Here is an 18825-nt window from a genome sequence, read left to right on the forward strand (position 1 = left end):
TCTTGTCTTACGGCCTATTGTTTCTTCTCCTTTTGAAGCAAAATTCGATGGCCCATTTGTTGTACAACGAAAGTTGACTGATGAAAATTATGATGTCTCAATGCCATCACGGAAAAAGTCAGTTAAACGGTGCCATGTAAATCTATTAAAACCGTATTATGAAAAAGAAACCAAACCTGTAGAAAATTTGACACCTTTGCATCCAGCACTTTCGGCCGTTTCTATCGGTGGGGGTAATATGAGTTTGGTGGGTGAGGAAGAGGAGACCATTTCGCCCGATGATTGTGTTTTTCGCGGCCGTTTGAATAATTCAGAGTCCTTGCACAACTTGGAGTTTACTCTCCGTCATTTATCTCCTGTAAGATGCCAGGAGTTATGTGACCTATTACATAGTTTTCCCGAATTATTTGATGATGTGCCATCGCGTACAGATTGGGTTGAACATGATATCGATGTTGGGGATGCAAAACCTATTAAACAGCGTTTTTATCGTGTTGCACCTGAAAAACGGGAATTGATGGAGAGGGAAATTAAGTATATGCAGGATCACGATATTGCAGTACCTTCTTTTTCTGAATGGGCTTCCCCGTGTATTTTAGTTGGAAAGTCGGACGGTACTGTAAGATTTTGTACGGATTTCCGTAAAGTTAATGCATTAACAAAACCGGACTGTTTTCCTTTGCCCCGCGTCGAGGACTGTGTGGACCAGGTTGGCTCAGCCAAGTTCGTCAGCAAGTTTGACTTGCTGAAGGGCTATTGGCAGGTGCCTTTAACCAAGAGAGCACAAGAAATTTCATCTTTTGTCACTCCGTCAGGATTACATTCTTACCGGGTCATGAGTTTTGGCCTGCGAAATGCTCCGGCGACTTTTCAACGCCTCATGAACCGAGTAATTTGTGGCCTTGAGGGTTGTGCCGTCTATTTGGACGATTTAGTCGTTTTTAGTGATAGTTGGGAGTCTCATTTAAAACGGTTGCGTTCGGTGTTGAGACGTTTGTCTGATGCTCGACTTACAGTGAACTTGGCCAAATGTGAGTTTGCGAAGGCGACCGTGACGTATCTCGGGAAGGTGGTAGGGAACGGCGAAGTGCGTCCGATACAGGCTAAAGTGCAAGCCATTCAGAATTTTCCTTCCCCAACGACAAAGAAAGAGCTTATGAGGTTTTTAGGGTTGGTAGGATATTATCGATCTTTTTGTCGAAATTTTTCTACGGTGGTGGCACCGTTGACCGACTTGTTAAAGGGTAAGACGAAGTTTTTATGGTCTTACAGTTGCGAATTGGCTTTTGAGAACGTGAAATCCTTGCTGTGTTCAGCGCCTGTGCTTATGGCTCCGTGCTTTGACAAACCTTTCACGTTGCACGTCGATGCCAGTAATGTTGGAGCTGGAGCTGTCCTTCAGCAATCTGATGTGGATGGAGTAGACCATCCAGTTAGTTTCTTTTCGAGAAAGTTTAACACATACCAACGTAATTATTCTGTGGTCGAAAAGGAAGCGTTAGCCCTTATTTGGGCCTTGCAGCACTTTTCTGTTTATCTTAATTCCTGTGCACCTATTGTGATCTACACGGATCATAATCCATTAACCTTTCTCAACTCTTTGCAGTGTCCGAATCAGAGGTTGGTTCGGTGGTCCTTATTTTTGCAATCCTTCTGTCTGGATATTCGACATATACGAGGATCGGAAAATGTGGTAGCTGATGCGCTGTCACGCGCTCCTGATGCACTCTAATCTATTGGATTTGAATTTATTCTCTTTGGCGTTTTTGGGAGCTGTCTTCGGCCCTGTACTTGGGTGTATACTTTGCCTGTTTATTGAGATTTGTTTGTTTTGTTACAGGGATCTTTGTGGGAGTCCCTGTCTTATGGGGAGGGGTGTGACGACCTCTGCTGCTGCTTTTGAGAATTGCAGTTTGGTACCGGAGCCCACTAATTGCCTCAATTGGCAGTCAATTGGAAACACCTGTGACCGTGCCTTAGACGCTTCTTAAGAGATCACCAACTGAGCCAAGGGAGAGGGAACTTTGGTTTTGGACTTTGCTTTTGGACTTTGCCTTTTGCTTGCGTTGTATTTTGTTACTTTTTGCATTTACATTTCAACTTCAACATTGCATTACACTTTCGACCATGCATCTTGCTTTACACACTGATCTTGCTGATGAATACAGAAACACTTCTATTTTGTTTAAATGTTTTCATTTTATTATTTAGTTTTGTATTACTTTTGTAGTTAAATAAACATTACTTTTGAGCCTACAATTTGGTTTACGTGTGTCCCTTGTTTTTGTTGCTTCCCTTGAGCCAAGGGTCGTAACACAATGCATAATTAAAATGTAAGTACTCTGATAAAAAGAGTATAAAAATCGAGTGACTCTAGACCGTTTAATCTGCACTAAACACAGCTCATTATTTCCATCCGGGACGAAACAAACGATTGGCTTAGGCGACTGTCACTCTCTCGCAACCATGGCAACCACCCTTTTGCCACACAGGACCTGCCCACTTGCGCGTACCCGTTTGATTTGAGGAATTCAAGAGGCACGGAACCTAGGAATAGCAAAACAATGGCAGAGAAAGACCAATCAAAATTCACATATGCAGTTCGCGAAGGCAAACCAGGCAAAAAAAGGAAGACAGTAACGTTACTAGAAAAGGTAATGAACAAAAAGTCTTTGGATAAACAACGAAATAAAACGCGTGTCAATATCGGCGTGGCTTTCCAGCGATGGCGAGAACTGAGACCTCAAGGGGCTGAAAAGTGACGCCTTGTGACGACCTCCTCTGCTTCGCCCTCGACCCCGGATCTGTCCTCGAGCTGACGATGCGGTACTTGTCTCTGGAGTGTAGTCCTCATCAGAGTCAACAATGCTTTCATCATGGAAACTCTTACATGCAGAACACCATGTTATGAATGTTACACGAAATTAATCTTCATCACAGTGTAAATGATGGCAATGGAAAAACGTGTATCATGCAACCTGTTTTTAGCTTTGCCTTATAGATAACTAGCTCGTTAGCGAATCAATAAATATATATTTTAAACTTTACCAATATCAATATGCTAGCTTGATAGTGAGTACTAAAATACATCTTATTTGTTTATCTTCATAATGATAAAGTTAGATTTTTTTATTACATGTGATTCTGACATGATGTCACTACATGCACTGCGCTCCTTCCTCTCCGCTCGTCTTATGTAAATAATGCGTCTTCAGCTCAGCGGTCGGAGTCGCGCGTTCATGTGTTTTTGGGGCGTGGCTTTGGAAGGAGCCCAGAAGGGAGGGGGTGGAGTGAATGGAAATAATGAGCTGTCTTTAAAACAGTCGTGAGAGGTCTACAGACACTCGATTTTTATACTTTCTTTTTCAGAGTACTTACATTTTAATTATGCATTGATATATACAGAAAGTTTAAACAAATTTGGAAAAAAGTTTTTTATAAAATTCCTACCTACAATACCTTTAAGAACCACTTTTACTGGTTCGGAGCTGGTGCTTTGCTAGTCAAAAAACAAAGAACCGATTTGAAACTAGGCTCTGGCTCCGAACCAGCACCAGCTCTGCCTTGACATTCTCTGGGGATACGGTGAATAAGCTAAAGTCCCAAAAAGTAGGCATGTTCCTTAAGGCAATCGGTTTCCTAAGATTTTCTAGTAATGTGTACACTAATAATAAGTTAACACAACTAATGATTTTGAGATAACAGTACTTGACCAACAAGTTCTCTTACGAGAGGTTCTCTTGTATTGCGTAAGCTAGCTTACGCTATGGGAAAGATTCATCTTTTCTGAGAATTTGAAGCCAAAAAATTATCCTATAATTTTGTATCCATTGTCAACGCAGTTCAGCTGCAGCAGACCATGAGCGGGCTAGCTAGCAGCTCATTGGTTCGCTCACTGAGAACTGCTTAAGCCTATGAGGAGACACGAATGAACTCTCGGCCAATGAGAGTCTGACCTGCTCTCATTGCGTCAGAGCCCGCCGAAACGGGCGTGGTCAGAGAGTATAAATTGGCGTCCTAGGCTGTAAACTCCGATTTTCATCTCTTCAGCGAGGCTACACGCATCTGCTGATCGTGAGAGAATCCGCCGTCGTCGAAAAGGCAACTCTAGCGAGCATCTGGGAGACTGAGGAAGCCGGCCGTCTTCGCCACCTTCAGCCGTCCTGCGAGCTAGCGCCATCCGACAGATTTGTATCCTTTTTATAAAAAGCTTCCTGTACTTATTTGTATCTAAAAGAGCCGAGCGTCTTTTTAAAGATGTCTCGTAAATCTTCCTGCGGTTCTTGCCGCGCTCCCCTCGAGATTGGAGACCGCCACGTCATCTGCGCTCTCTGCCTCGGATTGGAGCACGCCGAGCTCGCCCTCGCCGATGGCGGCTGCGATCTCTGCGAGGACATGCCGTTGTCGACCCTGCGGGCTCGACTTCAGGCCACTAAAGTTGCTTCCGCGGCGAAGTCAGAGGCGGCGCGGAAGCAACTTTAGTGGTTGCCTTTTCGACGACGGCGCCTTCTCTCAGGAAGAAACGCCGCTCTCAGAGGCCGCCGGAACCCCAGCTAGAAGCGTTCATCCCGCCGGAGCCTGTCGCCTCCCGCTCTCCTTCTCCGCCGCTTCCGGACATACAGTTGCCGCCGAGTGGCCGCTCTGTCGCCTCCGATGACGCCGCGGACATCAAGGAAACCTGTTCGCTTCTTGCTTCAGACAGTGAGGAATGGTCCGGTTCTCACGCCTCCTCGGCCCGAGAATCCTCCGGGACCCGCGCTGGAATCGAGGAGGAATTAGTGCGCCTCCTCTCACAGGCCGTCGAACGCCTCGGGCTCGATTGGTCCCCTCCCCCCGAGCAGACCATCAACCATATGGACGGCAGCTACTTCCGCCAGCGCTCGACTCCCGCCACTAAACGGGGCGCGCCCTTCCTGCCTGAACTGCACGCGGAACTCACGAAGTCCTGGAACGCCCCGCTCTCTGCTAGAACTCGCTCTGACTCTTCCACCCCGCTTCGTGTTGTGGACGGAGCCGCAGAAAAGGGCTATCTCTCCATTCCCCCTGTAGAGGACCTGGTCGCCGCACATTTATGCCCGCCTTCCACGAGATGGCGCTCATCACCGCTGCTTCCCTCTAAAGCCTGCAGAGCGACTTTCACGCCCGCGCTTACTCAGCCGCCGGCCAAGCAGCCTCTGCACTTCACTCCATGTCCGTCCTTCAGATACTACAGGGTAACTTACTTCGTGAATGGGATGAGAGCGGAAAAAATCCCCCCACAGTCGCGGATTTGAGGAGCGCCACGGACATTGCCCTTCGCGCTACAAAATCTGCTGCTCAAGCCCTGGGGAAATGCATGGCCGCCATTTGTGTGTCTGAAAGACATTTGTGGCTCACACTCGCCGACATGGGAGATTCTGAGCGCGCCGCCTTTCTCAACGCCCCGCACTCTCCATCCGTCCTCTTCGGATCTGCTGTCACGGGTATCGTTGACCGATTTTCCGAAGTGCAGAAAGCCTCCCAGGCCATGAATCTCTTTCTGCCTCATCGCGCTAGCTCCTCTGCAGGCCGCTCACGTGACCAGCCTCCTGCACGAGCCCCACTCCAGCGCCCAGCTCAGCACAGTCAGACTTCTCAGCGACGCCAGGGCGGCCGCCCTCGTTCTCGCTCTGACAGCCGCCACAGACCGCCGCCTCCTCGGGGGCCCCGGCCTAGGATCGCGCTGAAACCTGATCACTCGAAGTCTGCCTAGCACAGCTGAGAAAAAGACGGCGCTCTCCCGCCGCGGCCGGACCGCCGTCAAAGTTTCGCCCTCTGTTAGTCCCCGCTCACGCGGCTACTACAGCAGTGTACCCCGCCATTACCAAGCCGGTCCCCCTTCCCGCTTGCATGAGCACAAACGCCGTTTTCACGGCGACCCAGAGAAATCTCAAAAAGAGCATAAAAGCCTCCTGTGTAGAAAATGTGCCCACAACACTGTGTTCACTCATACACAAAAGCACTTCAGTTCCCGTGTTTCTCACAGAGCCCACTCTCATAAAGCGGTTCCAACCCGCTCGAGTTTCAGAGTGCATAAGCGCGCCCACGAGCCCGTGTGCGCGTCCCACCTCTGCTCACTCTGTTACACGGCCCATAAACTCCTCTCTGAGTGTAAGTCCCGCTGTCATAAACACTATGAGCGCGCCCGCGCAGCCCGCTATGTGCAGCAACGGGGACCATGTAGCCATTCACCCCTTAGCGTTACGCTTCAAAGCGTGGGAAGCTATTCCGGGAATTTCCCAGTGGGTGCTAAACACAATAAGGCTAGGCTATCGCTTACAGTTTCACCACCGCCCTCCACGTTTCCGAGCGCGGCTAGAAACTATTGTGAACCCAGAAGCAGTGACACTGCTCCGTTCAGAGATAGCAAAACTATTGTGCAAAAGGGCTATAGAGAGAGTTCCTCTATCTATGAGCGAGTCGGGGTTTTACGGCCGTTATTTTCTGGTTCCCAAGAAAGACGGCGGCCTCAGACCAATCTTAGACCTCAGATTTCTGAACAAAGTTCTCATGAAGAGACCGTTCAAAATGCTCACTATCAGAAAACTCCTCGCGCATGTGCGCCAGGGGGACTGGTTCATTTCACTAGATCTGAAAGATGCTTACTTTCAGATTCAGATAAATCCCCTTCACAGGCCATTCTTACGTTTCGCCTTCGAAGGCCAGGTTTATCAATACACCGTCCTTCCGTTCGGCCTATCCCTAGCACCCCGTACGTTCACGAAGTGCATGGATGCGGCGCTCGCCCCCCTGCGGAGTCAGGGGCTGCGAATACTGAACTATTTGGACGACTGGCTGATTTTGGCACAATCACAGAGAGAGCTACTGTCTCATCGTACAGTTCTCCTCGACCATCTGAAAGCTTTGGGCCTCTCTGTCAACTGGACAAAGAGCGCACTACAACCCAGTCAGACTATCTCCTTCTTGGGTATAGAGCTAGATTCGGTCACGATGACGGCTCGTCTGTCAACACAGCGTGCGCGCCGTGTTCAGCGTCTCGCCGCATCTTTTCAGATGAACAGACTCACACCTTCAGACTCACACTTTCAGAAAGCGTTGGGTTACATGGCCTCAGCCTCCGCGGTGCTCCAGCTGGGGTTACTGCGCATGCGCCCGATTCAGCTCTGGTTGAAGAGCCGTGTGTCTCACCGTGCGTGGACCACGGGCCGCCAGCTGATAAAAGTAACGCAGACCTGTATCACAGCTCTGCAGCCATGGACTGTGGCAGAATGGTTTCAGCGGGGCGTTTCCATGGGGACCCTTTCTCGCCGAAAAGTCATCTCGACAGACGCATCCAACACGGGTTGGGGTGCGGTCTGCGATGGCTCACCGGCCTTCGGCCCCTGGTCAGCTCAGGAGAGCCTCCTCCACATAAACTGTTTGGAGATGCTGGCGGTCGAGAACGCGCTCACGCGCTTTCTTCCGCGCATTCACGGTCACCACGTGCTGATCCGTTCGGACAATATAGCCATGGTCTCCTGTCTAAGCCTTCAGGGCGGAGTCAGATCCAGGAATCTCTTCCGGCTGACAGAACGCATCTTAGTTTGGTCTCAGTGTCACCTGCTCTCGCTCAGAGCGACGCATGTGCCGGGCCATCTGAACGACGGTCCAGACAGTCTGTCCAGGAACCCCATTCCCCCCGGGGAATGGTCCCTGCACACTCTTACAGTCCAAAAGCTGTGGCGAATATTCGGCAGAGCAGAGGTGGACCTCTTCGCCTCAGAAGAGAACACCCACTGCCCAATATTTTTCTCAAAGAGCGAGGACGCGCTAGCCCAGACCTGGCCCAGCCGCCCGCTTTATGCATTCCCTCCGGTTTCTCTGCTACCACAGGTGCTTCAGAGAATCAGGGAAACACGCCACTCGGTGCTCCTCATAGCCCCGCGTTGGGAGGGTCAGACTTGGTTTCCGGAGCTCACTCAGCTGTCACAGACAGCCCCGTGGCCCATTCCAATCAGAGCAGATCTCCTCTCCCAAGCTCGCGGCACGATCTGGTATCCCCACCCAGAGCGCTGGGCGCTACATGCGTGGGTGATCAACAACTACCCGTTGCTTTGCCAGAGGGAGTGTTAAACACGATCATGCAGGCTAGAGCGGCTTCTACTAGAAGGCTCTATGCGTCTAAATGGTCTGTGTTCTCTAAATGGTGCACCGACAGAAACTTGGACCCACGGTCATGCGAGGTTCCTTCCTTGCTAGTTTTTCTCCAAGAGATGTTGGACAAGGGCAGGTCCCCGTCCACTCTCAAGGTGTATGTGGCAGCCGTCGCAGCGTTCGTTGAACCCCGGCGCGGCCAGTCATGGGCAAAGATGGCTTGGTCATCCGCTTCCTCAGAGGAGCTAGAAGGATGAACCCCCCACGCCCCCCTTCGGTGCCGATTTGGGACCTTTCCATAGTTCTCGAAGCTATGAAAGCCCCCCCTTACGAACCGCTAAACACGTGGACCTCAAATACCTTTCGCTCAAAACTGTTTTTCTGCTCGCGCTCGCGTCAGTAAAACGCGTGGGAGACCTTCACGCGCTGTCCATTAGCGCTTCCTGTCTCGAGTTTGGGCCCAATGACTCCTTAGTCGTTCTCAAACCTAGACATGGTTATGTCCCAAAAGCGATTGGTACCCCGTTCAGGGCACAAGTTATTTCCCTATCGGCTCTGCCTGCTTCCGATAGCGAATCTGACTCTAATCTCCTGTGTCCGGTCAGGGCCCTGAGATTATACATTACTCGCACTGCTCCGGTCAGACGATCCGAGCAGCTTTTTGTTTCGTTCGGTGGGCGCACCAAGGGGTTGGCCGCCTCGAAACAGACTCTATCCAGATGGATAGTTGATGCCATTGCAGCCGCATACGCATCAAAAGACCTGCCATGCCCTCTGGGCATCAGGGCTCATTCCACTAGAGGCATGGCCTCATCGTGGGCATGGTCCAGCGGAATTTCCATTCATGACATTTGTGTGGCAGCGGGATGGGCTTCCCCCTCCACCTTTGTCAGATTTTACAATCTGGAAGTTCCTGCCTTGCAGGCTAAACTACTAGCAGTCTAGTATGTTACAGCTCTTCTGGTTGAGCTGCACTATAGGGAGTTATTCACACAGACCGGTTTTCGCTCTGTCCCTCTCTATCATGTGCTTATGTACTACACAATCTCCGGCCCGCTCTGCTGGCCTTTGTCACAGGTACATATAATTATTCCCACTCATAAGGGTTCCCCGGGGTCTCCCCTGGGACTCATAGTGGATGCTTAGCACGCACAGCGTTGACCAGGTGTTCCCGTAGCGTAAGCCAGAGCCATAGAGAGAGAGAGTTGCGACAATCCCATAGACCGCCATAGGAACTTTGGAATGCGGAAGTAACGCGTGTCGTGGAGCAGCCAATAGTTCCAAACACTGATAGTTCCAGCATTGAACCCCATTCATTTTCAGTGCTTCAGAAGTACGTTCGCTGGTAAATTAATGAAATTACTGTTTTTTTTACTTTTACACACATTAGCCGACCTCTCGTGAATCTAGTCTGTAGTTATATTTAATGTAGCCAGTTTTAGTAAATGTTTATTGGAAGATAATAGGTTAATTGCAGCGATAGCTTACGACGTGACCAACACTTCACTAACGTTAGCTAACTGGTAACCTGATGTATATAATATATAATATTTTTAATAATATTTTATATGTATATGTATATATATATATATATAACCTATATATAATATTATATACACACACACACACACAATTCATTTATTTAAATGGGTTAGGGAGGGTTATGCATGTGCTTATATGTATTTAGGAACATAGTTAATTCACTAATTAACTATCTCTCCGGTTTAATTTTATGAAGAATATTTTTCGGTTGAATATTTACCGAACATTGCTGTATAGTCGTTGCTTTCTACGTTATGGGAGCAGTCTATTTCCCTCCTAAATCATTCATTTGTACATGCACAGCGTTTATATTTTGTGTTGGTTGGAATTCTGAACGGACTGCAGACCTCTTTGCGTGATCACGAAGGTAGGCTAATGGCTGAATCGGAATTTATAAGCAAGATCACGGGAATCAATAGCCTAATACAGCCCAGTTGTGCTAAAATAAATATCATGAGACGTCCATCATCAGATGAATGACATGGAAAAGTTAAGTTAGAGCCGCTAAAGCCAGTGCTAACATACTACCCATGCGAACATGAACACTATGCTTTTCCCTCCAAAAAAATAGCCTAAAACTTATCTAAGTTGTCACCCTGCCTCTCCAAATGCAAAACTGACATTAACAAAATGCAATAACAGCTTAAAAAGTACTTGGGTGTGTGTTTTATTTTATATTTACCGTTTAATAATCCAATCGCTGCTGTCTGTCCATAGAAGAACATGACAGCCCGCGTATGTTTTGGAACTAATGGGGCTTACATGAACCACGTGACAGCCGTCGCGGCGACATCAAAGCGTGTCGCAACTCTTTCTCTCTATGGCTCTGGCGTAAGCTAGCTTACGCAATACGAGAGAACCTCTCGTAAGAGAACGAATCGGTTACCTAACGTAACCTCGGTTCTCTCTAGATGAGGGAACGAGTATTGCGTTCCTGGCCGTGCTTGTGCTCATAGCGTTCTCGCTTCATTCTATGAAAACCAGAGTTTACAGCCTAGGACAGAGTCCTGCACGGGTCCATTTTTGGAGACCCGCCCCCGCCCGTACCCGCAAAGTTCAGCACCAGATCCGACCCGTCACCCGTGATAATATCAAAATTAAATCCGCACCCGCCCAGACCCGTTAATATTTGGCCCGTTATCCGACCAGTGCCCGCGATAAATCACACACGCTGAAATCATTCCAATTAAAGTGCTTTATTTTTTATCTCGCACCTCTCTTAACATCACAATAGCCTCATGAATGAGCTAATGAAACAGGCTAAAGTGCGCTTTGTTTTGCGCCATTCAAGTAGCCTACATCGGCACCTAAATAGGCTATGGAACCTGATAACGCAAATAGACCTATTAATGGGGGGAAAAAAAAGAACAAGAAAAAATAAAACCTATAGAGCCTGTCGCTCACAAACAATAGCCTATAGGCCTATGCCTATGCATTTACTTTCCCTTAAGGTTACTGTGCAGGAAAAGGATATCGTCCACAGTCCCAGGTTTAAGTTGCGTTCTCCGTTCTTGAATTACAAATCCAGCTGTGGAAAAGTCTCTCTCACTCGCAGCGCTCGATGCTGGGATGGAGAGAACATTCCGCGCAATCATTGACAGGTTGGGAAATGTTTTCGCATGCTTCTTCCACCACAACAAAACATCGATAGGATCCTCCTTGGGTGGCTTGAACTCGATGTATGCAGAGACCTCATAATGGCAATTTAGACACAAATATTGCACATATTTTTCATCTGCTACCTGCCCGCAAGGAGTTCATTATTCGCCCGCATGCCCGCCCGTGAATTTTAGGAATGTCAAACAATCCACCCGTTTTAGCCACTTTTATGCGGGCACCCGCGGGTACCCGACCCGTTGCAGGACTCTGGCCTAGGACGCCAATTTATACTCTCTGACCACGCCCGTTTCGGTGGGCTCTGACGCAATGAGAGCAGGTCAGACTCTCATTGGCCGAGAGTTCATTCGTGTCTCCTCATAGGCTTAAGCAGTTCTCTGTGAGCGAACCAATGAGCTGCTAGCTAGCCCGCTCATGGTCTGCTGCAGCTGAACTGCATTGACAATGGATCTGCTGCTTTCTTAAACTGCTGGTTTTGCATTCTTTTAATTCAGAGACTATGACAAAAGTAAGGGTCATGGGACTGTTGATTAGGTTACCGAGTCAATCACAAAGTCTCTCTGTTGTAATTTGCCACACAAAGCAAATGGGGCTTGGACTTGATTGAATCACTGACTCTGATTCACACACTGGCGTTTGCCACAAAAGGTTAAACAAAGAAATGCATTGCTTATCACGCTGACACAGACATGTGACCAAAGGGCCCATCTTGGAATCAGAATCACGCGAAAGAACCCCTCCAAAGTGGACAGACGGACCTTATCCACATGGGACTTCCCCCTGGGGTTTTTCGCTTACACACACAGAAGAGAATTGTGAGATTAGACAACTGGCCATTGTAGCAGTTGTTTAAACTCATCAAATTCGAAGCACACACGCTCACACGGGACTGGTCGCGAGTTCACCCCCCCCCCCCCCCCCCCCCGTCACCATCGGTCAATGAACTCTGAACACACACACATACATACTGGACTCGATCACAAATTCACCGCGTGACCAACGCTGGTTGAACTTCTGAACACCCATTTACACACACGGAACACTCTGAACACATGGGATCAAAAATCCCCTTTTGTAAATGTATAATGTTTTGTGGTTGTGTTTTCATGATTCCCTGGTGACAAAACTGGTATAACTGTAAGCTTTTATGATATGTGATCAATTTAACATCCGCTTAATCACAGAAAAGTCATGTATCTGCATTTTACTAAGCCCTAGGAATGCCGAACTTGGTATGGTTGTAATCAGAATAATCAAAGAAGATTGAATCATCAACCCAAAATGTAATATGATGCATGCTTTTATTAATACTAGTTTAGAAGTGTATTTCGAACAAGTTTTATCCACTATGCACATGACCTGTACCTCGGGAATCACAAGGTCTGCCGACCCGCCTCCCTGCAAAACGATTGGATCAGACACGTGAGAAAGGCGTGTCCCGCGCCCCTTCAAAATAGACCGTCACCTTCTCCTCTTCGCAGTTTCCTACGCCAGAGAGAGATTCCTAAACTTTCCTGCTAAACTCCAGCCGGAGTTTTCCTTCTTCGTCGTTTTTCTACTTTGTTTTAAATCTAAGTTGCTTTCTTTCGATCTACCTCAGTTGATAGTTCGGTTTCATTCACGAACGAAACAAGTTTAAGATTAATCGCCTCTCGTACGGGCCGCAGCTGAAGCAATCGCAAACATCTGCCTCCTACCGGAAGACGCTCCAGACAACTCCTACCACGCTGCCTTTGTAACACAACTGCACACAAAGAAGCCGTAAAAGTAACGTACAAATCTCAATTAAGTGCTGCTTAAAGTTGTCTAGATTAATGTTGGAATCCTTTGGGTCTCTGTTGAACTGTTTTGAACTGTCCATTCTCTCTCTCTCTCTCTCTCTCTCTCTCTCTCTCTCTCTCTCTCTCTCTCTCTCTCTCTCACACCCACTCTCTCTCTCACACTCTCTCTCTCTCTCTCTCTCTCTCTCTCTCTCTCTCTCTCTCTCTCTCTCTCTCTCTCTCTCTCACTCTCACTCTCACTCTCACTGTCTCTTTTTAAATACGTCATATTGCAATCCTGTATTAATTGTTTGTTTTGATATGCATATTATTTACTCCTGCGTGATTTTTAGTAGTCTATATAACCCTTAGTATTGTGTTATTAAATTCCATAATCCTTTGAATCGAATCTGTCTCATTGTCCCATGATTGAAGTCTCTGTAATATGTCAAAGGTCTGTAAAGTTACCAAAGCTCTACCTCGGTTAACTATTTTAAACATCTGAAAGTGCCGTATACGAGCAGATGCTTCCGTGTGGCCACCGGAAAATATTCACTCGGTATACAGGCAGGTAATTTTGTGATATAAGGAAGTTTTCATCTCCGGTTCGCAGGACGAACCAGGATTCATGACAAACTAATTTGGAATCACATGTAAATTGACCCTGATAATTAATCTGACTTAACTGACCTATATATATCAATAATTACTACGATCAATCGTGTTAATTAGTCCTATATGGTAATGTTTAGTCCATTCCCTATTTGGGATAATTTAATTTATGTATGCGATTACATATTCATTATCTAATGAATAATCTTCCCCATTTGAGTTAAATAATTTCCCCAAACAAAGTCATTGTTGCTACACAGTGATGTATACATACATACATACATACATACACACATACATGCATACATACATACATATGTAAATATACATATATATTTACACTATAAACAGAAATTCAAGGGGGTAACAAAAAAATTCACTGAGTGGGCCTAAATTTCCACTTTAAGTGTGCAAGCAATTTGAAAAAAAATGTAAGATGCATTTTGGACAATTGGGTAACAAGTGGATAACGCTAAAAACAGGTTTTGAGCTTGTCCACTTTCTACCACTTCCAGAGGTAGTCGAAAACACAAATTAGACGGGATCGGGATTGCTTTACTACGAAAGTAATGTAAACTAATAAAGCTGTGTGTGTGTGTGTTTACTTTAATGGAATACTTCCTCATGTTTAGGGACAATTTTATCAAAGGCATTGATTGGTTACCTCCCTTCTGTGTCAGTGTAATCACTGATGCTCTGTGATGTTTTCAGCTCTCCTCACAGGCACATCCGCAGCACCAACGATCCCTGAAGCCAAAAGTATACAAACGAACCCAACTACAAGCAAAACAATCTTTGCATCAATATTGATAGAGGTTAAAGGTAAAATATATAAACCAAAAGCATTACATATATAACAATCAAATATAACCATTAATGCAGGGCTGGTGATATATTTAAATATGTGTTTTTGAATGCAAAAATACTTCCTTATGTTTCAGAGAAAATTATACATTACACATTCATACTGTAGGTTACTTCCCTGTTGAGTCAGTGTAAATACTGATGCTCTGTGATGTTTTCAGCTTTCTTTGCAGGCAACTGCGCATCACCGTCAATCTCTGAAGCCATCAGTTCACAAATAAACATAACTTCAGGCACATCAATATTTGTATCAATATCAAATGTCTTACAGGCTCCAGGTAAATATAAACCAAAAGCATTACATATATAACAATCAAATATAACCACTAATGCAGGGCTGGTGATATCTGTAAATATGTGTTTTTGAATGCAAAAATACTTCCTTATGTTTCAGAGACAATTATACATTACACATTCATACTGTAGGTTACTTCCCTGTTGAGTCAGTGTAAATACTTTTTACCTTTTGTTTGGTATTTTATGATATTCATTTTTTATAATATTAGAATATATTTTAAAATGTAATTTATTTCTTTGATGACAAAGCTTAATTTTAAGCAGCTATTACTCCAGTCTTATATGCTGATTTGATGCTCAAGAAACATTTGTTCCCTTTCGAGGGAACTCGCGATGCGTCATCGACGCTTTGGGAACGCCCCCAGCGTGAATGCGTCTGAGCATCAATGTCAACTAGTCCAGTGGAAAGAATGAGCGTCACGGGCGGGTGACATCATGACCAGGAAGGGATAAAAGCACATCCGGTGCAAACCGGCATTAGCTTCTGTGTCTCAGCAAGCGATCTGTGTTACTCTGTCTCTGTCTATTTATTGTTGTCTGTTGCATATATATTGGAAAGAGTTATGGCGAAACAAATGTACAAACAGTGTGCTTCTCCCTGCCTGCGTTATTTAACGGGTGGGGACACACACAAGCTTTGTGTCGTTTGTTTTGGACTGGAGCATGCGGTCTCAGCCTTCGAGGGGGCTGAGTGCCAGCATTGCGAGATGCTTCCGCTTCGCATGCTCCGCTCTCGCCTGTCACTCTTTGACGAGAGTGGTCAGGTTCGCGATCCTCAGGGTGCAGGACCCGCTGTTGCCGAGGCAGCACGGAGAATGCATTCCTGGGGATCGCAAAAGGATCTTTCGGAGGGGTTGGAGACGGGTCCGAGGGCCTTTTCTTCCTCCTTACCAGGAGGATCCAGTGCTCTCCCCCCGGTTTCGGAAGCCCGCTCTGCGGCTTCTTCTGCCCGGGGAGAGAGTCAAGTCAAGTCAAGTCACCTTTATTTATATAGCGCTTTTTACAATACAGATTGTATCAAAGCGCTTCACAGTGATAACATGAAAACAATATAACAAAAACAATATAACAATATAACAACGTTTGTTTCTCAAAGAAATTGCGTCAACGTCCACCTTAAGTAAGGCAGATCAATAATATTATTGAATATTAAATGTTAAATGTCCCCAACTAAGCAAGCCAAAATCCAAGGCAACAGTGGCAAGGAACCAAAACTCCATCAGGTGACAGAATGGAGAAAAAAACCTTGGGAGAAACCAGACTCAGTCGGGGGGCCAGTTCTCCTCTGGCCAACGGAAGAACAGTGCATGATTCGGGCAGCATTACAAGTCAGATTGGATCGGAACATTTAGAGTATTTTTTTGGAAGTCCAAGTATGCACGCTGGTCTTAAGACGAGTTGTTGAGGATCAGTGCCGTCCACCATAGAGAGTCCATATCGCCCGTGTTGAGTCGTCACTTCATAGGCTTTGTGGTTGGAGCATCTGAAGTCTCCGTGAGAGGCTGGATACAAACTGGAGCTGACGAACGCCATTTTCTCGGGACTCGCGTCCCGAGATAACAGCAGAAAAGCAAAGGGAAAATAATTAGCGTAGCTGCTGTTCATAATGATGATTTCCATAACACAGGTGTAAAAGACAAAACATGAAGACAGTGACTCTTGCGTCCCAAAATCACCCCCCTCCGTCCCCCACTCAACTCAGCCCAGCTTACTGACCTCTACATCCCTCCTGCTGCTGAGACCTAACCACAATCTCACAATCTCTCCGCAACCCAACCATACGCGCCAACCCGTTGACTAAGGCTGTCGAGCCTCACTGGTGCGTGAATAGGCAGTTTCAGTGGACAACGGTTCCGTATGGCATACTACCTACCGCAACACAATATCTGCCCAACCACCCGTCATTCACGCAATATACACAGGAACGTAATAACTGCAAATACTATGCAACCTATACAGATAACCTACAGTCTCTTCAAGTTTTATAGTATTAAATGCATTTGATCTGATTCAGCAGTATAATAAAAGGTAAGCATTATGTAAATGCTTGGCTAAAAAGATGCGTCTTTAATCTAGTTTTAAACTGGGACAGCGAGTCTGAGCCTCGAACAATATCAGGAAGGCTATTCCAGAGTTTAGGAGCTAAGTGTGAGAACGCCCTCCCTCCTTTAGTGGACTTAGATATCCTAGGAATGACTAGAAGCCTCGAATTTAGTGATCTTAAAGAACGCGATGGATTGTAGGGCGATAGAAGGTCCATTAAATACACAGGAGCTAAACCATTTAGGGCTTTATAGGTCAGTAATAGTACTTTGTAATTGATACGGAACTTGATAGGTAACCAGTGCAGAGATGATAGAATCGGTGTTATATGATCATATTTTCTTGACCTAGTAAGAACTCTAGCGGCTGCATTTTGCACTAACTGTAGCTTGTTTATTGAGGATGCAGGACAACCGGCTAATAAAGCATTACAGTAATCTAGTCTCGAGGTCATGAATGCATGAACTAACTTTTCTGCATCGGAAACAGATAGCATGTTACGTAATTTAGCAATGTTTCTAAGATGGAAAAAGGCCGTTCTTGTAACATATGTAATATGATTTTCGAAAGACAAGTTGTGGTCTAGTATAACTCCCAGGTCTTTTACCGTAGAGGATAAAGTAACAGGACATCCTTCTATATTAAAGTTGTATTGTAAGTGGTTTTGTGGATAGTTTTTTGGACCAACAAGTAATACCTCGGTTTTATCTGGATTTAGTAGCAGGAAATTATGCGTCATCCAGCATTTTATATCTTTAAGACACTCTGTCAATTTTGATGAGTTAGTGTTTTCATCTGGCCGTGATGAAATATATAATTGAGTGTCATCAGCATAACAGTGGAAATTAATTCCATGTTTTCTTATAATATTACCAAGTGGCAGCATATATATTGAGAATAGCAGAGGGCCTAACACCGATCCTTGCGGGACTCCATAGTCTACTGAAGTTATCTTCGATTTTTTGAGAGCCCTCCATTACTTCATTGCTCTTCCTCTGAGGAGGTTGATGTGATGAGTATGGAGAGTATAAGCACACACACTGGGGAAAGAGATTTGCCACCTGTTTCCCCAGCATATGAGGAGCTGGTGGATGTGATGTCTAGGGCTGTAGAAAAATTAAATATTGAATGGCCAGCTGAGAAAAGGGGCGCTCGTCCCAAAAGTAAATTAGACGAGCGTTTCCTTTCTTCAGCTACATCATCTCCACCACGGGGCCTTCCCTTTTTTCCCGATCTCCATAACGAGTTATCTCAGTGGTTTTCAAACCCTGGGTCGCGACCCTCGGGTGGGTCGCGAGAATTAAAAAATGGGTCGCCAGTGATTTAAAAATAAAAATAAAAAAAAATCTGTTTTCTAATTAAATTAATATTAATAATAATAGCTTTGAAACAACGAAACAAACTGAATGCTTCTCCTGACATGCGTGTTGCCCTCTCGTCCTGCGAACCGGCTTGGGACCAGATTATGCAGAATAAGCAGGCCCTTCTCATTAATATACACAAAACACGCACTCGTTCGCTCCACCCGCAACACACACACGTTCGCTCCATCGGCAACAACACACTAACACTCGTCGTTCCTTCTAGGGCTGTCAAAATTAGGCTACTCAAAAATTACGTTCTAAAAAATCCCTCTAAAAAAACACATATGCTATGCTATATTCGAACTATTCGAACATCTGGTTGTGCATTTTGTCAATGACGCGCATTACGTCAATAACAGGTCAAATTAATACAAAGAGACATAACTACTTGTTTAGGTAGTTTATTTAAGTTTAAACATATTTGACAACGTATTACCTACACAAAAACAAGTAGCCTAAATCAACTAATGGCCAAGACCGCAGACCTCACTCTCGCTAGGCATTCTTTCTCTCTCTCTCTCCCTCACCTCACGCTCTCTGCGCATAACGGTTTAAATGAACAACAACAACGATAAACAAATGTTGAGTGCTGATCAAGAGTTTTGTGCAAGCAA

At 45.8% G+C, this 18825-nt stretch overlaps 3 protein-coding genes across 3 annotated transcripts in view; 2 read left to right on the forward strand and 1 right to left on the reverse strand.

The window, feature by feature from the left end:
• The window catches only part of smim24 (small integral membrane protein 24), a 219005-nt gene that overhangs the window by 129149 nt on the left and 71031 nt on the right, over positions 1-18825 (reverse strand). The window lies entirely within an intron of this gene.
• LOC130086109 (uncharacterized) overlaps positions 1-18825 on the forward strand; it is a 92823-nt gene that overhangs the window by 63149 nt on the left and 10849 nt on the right. Inside the window, exons 7-8 of the mRNA XM_056252260.1 lie at positions 14355-14465; positions 14669-14785. Coding sequence (XP_056108235.1) covers positions 14355-14465; positions 14669-14785 — 228 coding nt within the window. The remainder of the gene's footprint in view (positions 1-14354; positions 14466-14668; positions 14786-18825) is intronic.
• The window catches only part of LOC130086183 (uncharacterized), a 196946-nt gene that overhangs the window by 62744 nt on the left and 115377 nt on the right, over positions 1-18825 (forward strand). The gene's annotated exons all lie outside the window — the stretch shown is intronic.

Source organism: Rhinichthys klamathensis, unplaced genomic scaffold, assembly GCF_029890125.1.
Source record: "Rhinichthys klamathensis goyatoka isolate OS25496 unplaced genomic scaffold, OSU_Roscu_1.1 h1tg000094l_1, whole genome shotgun sequence".
Taxonomy (NCBI): domain Eukaryota; kingdom Metazoa; phylum Chordata; class Actinopteri; order Cypriniformes; family Leuciscidae; genus Rhinichthys; species Rhinichthys klamathensis.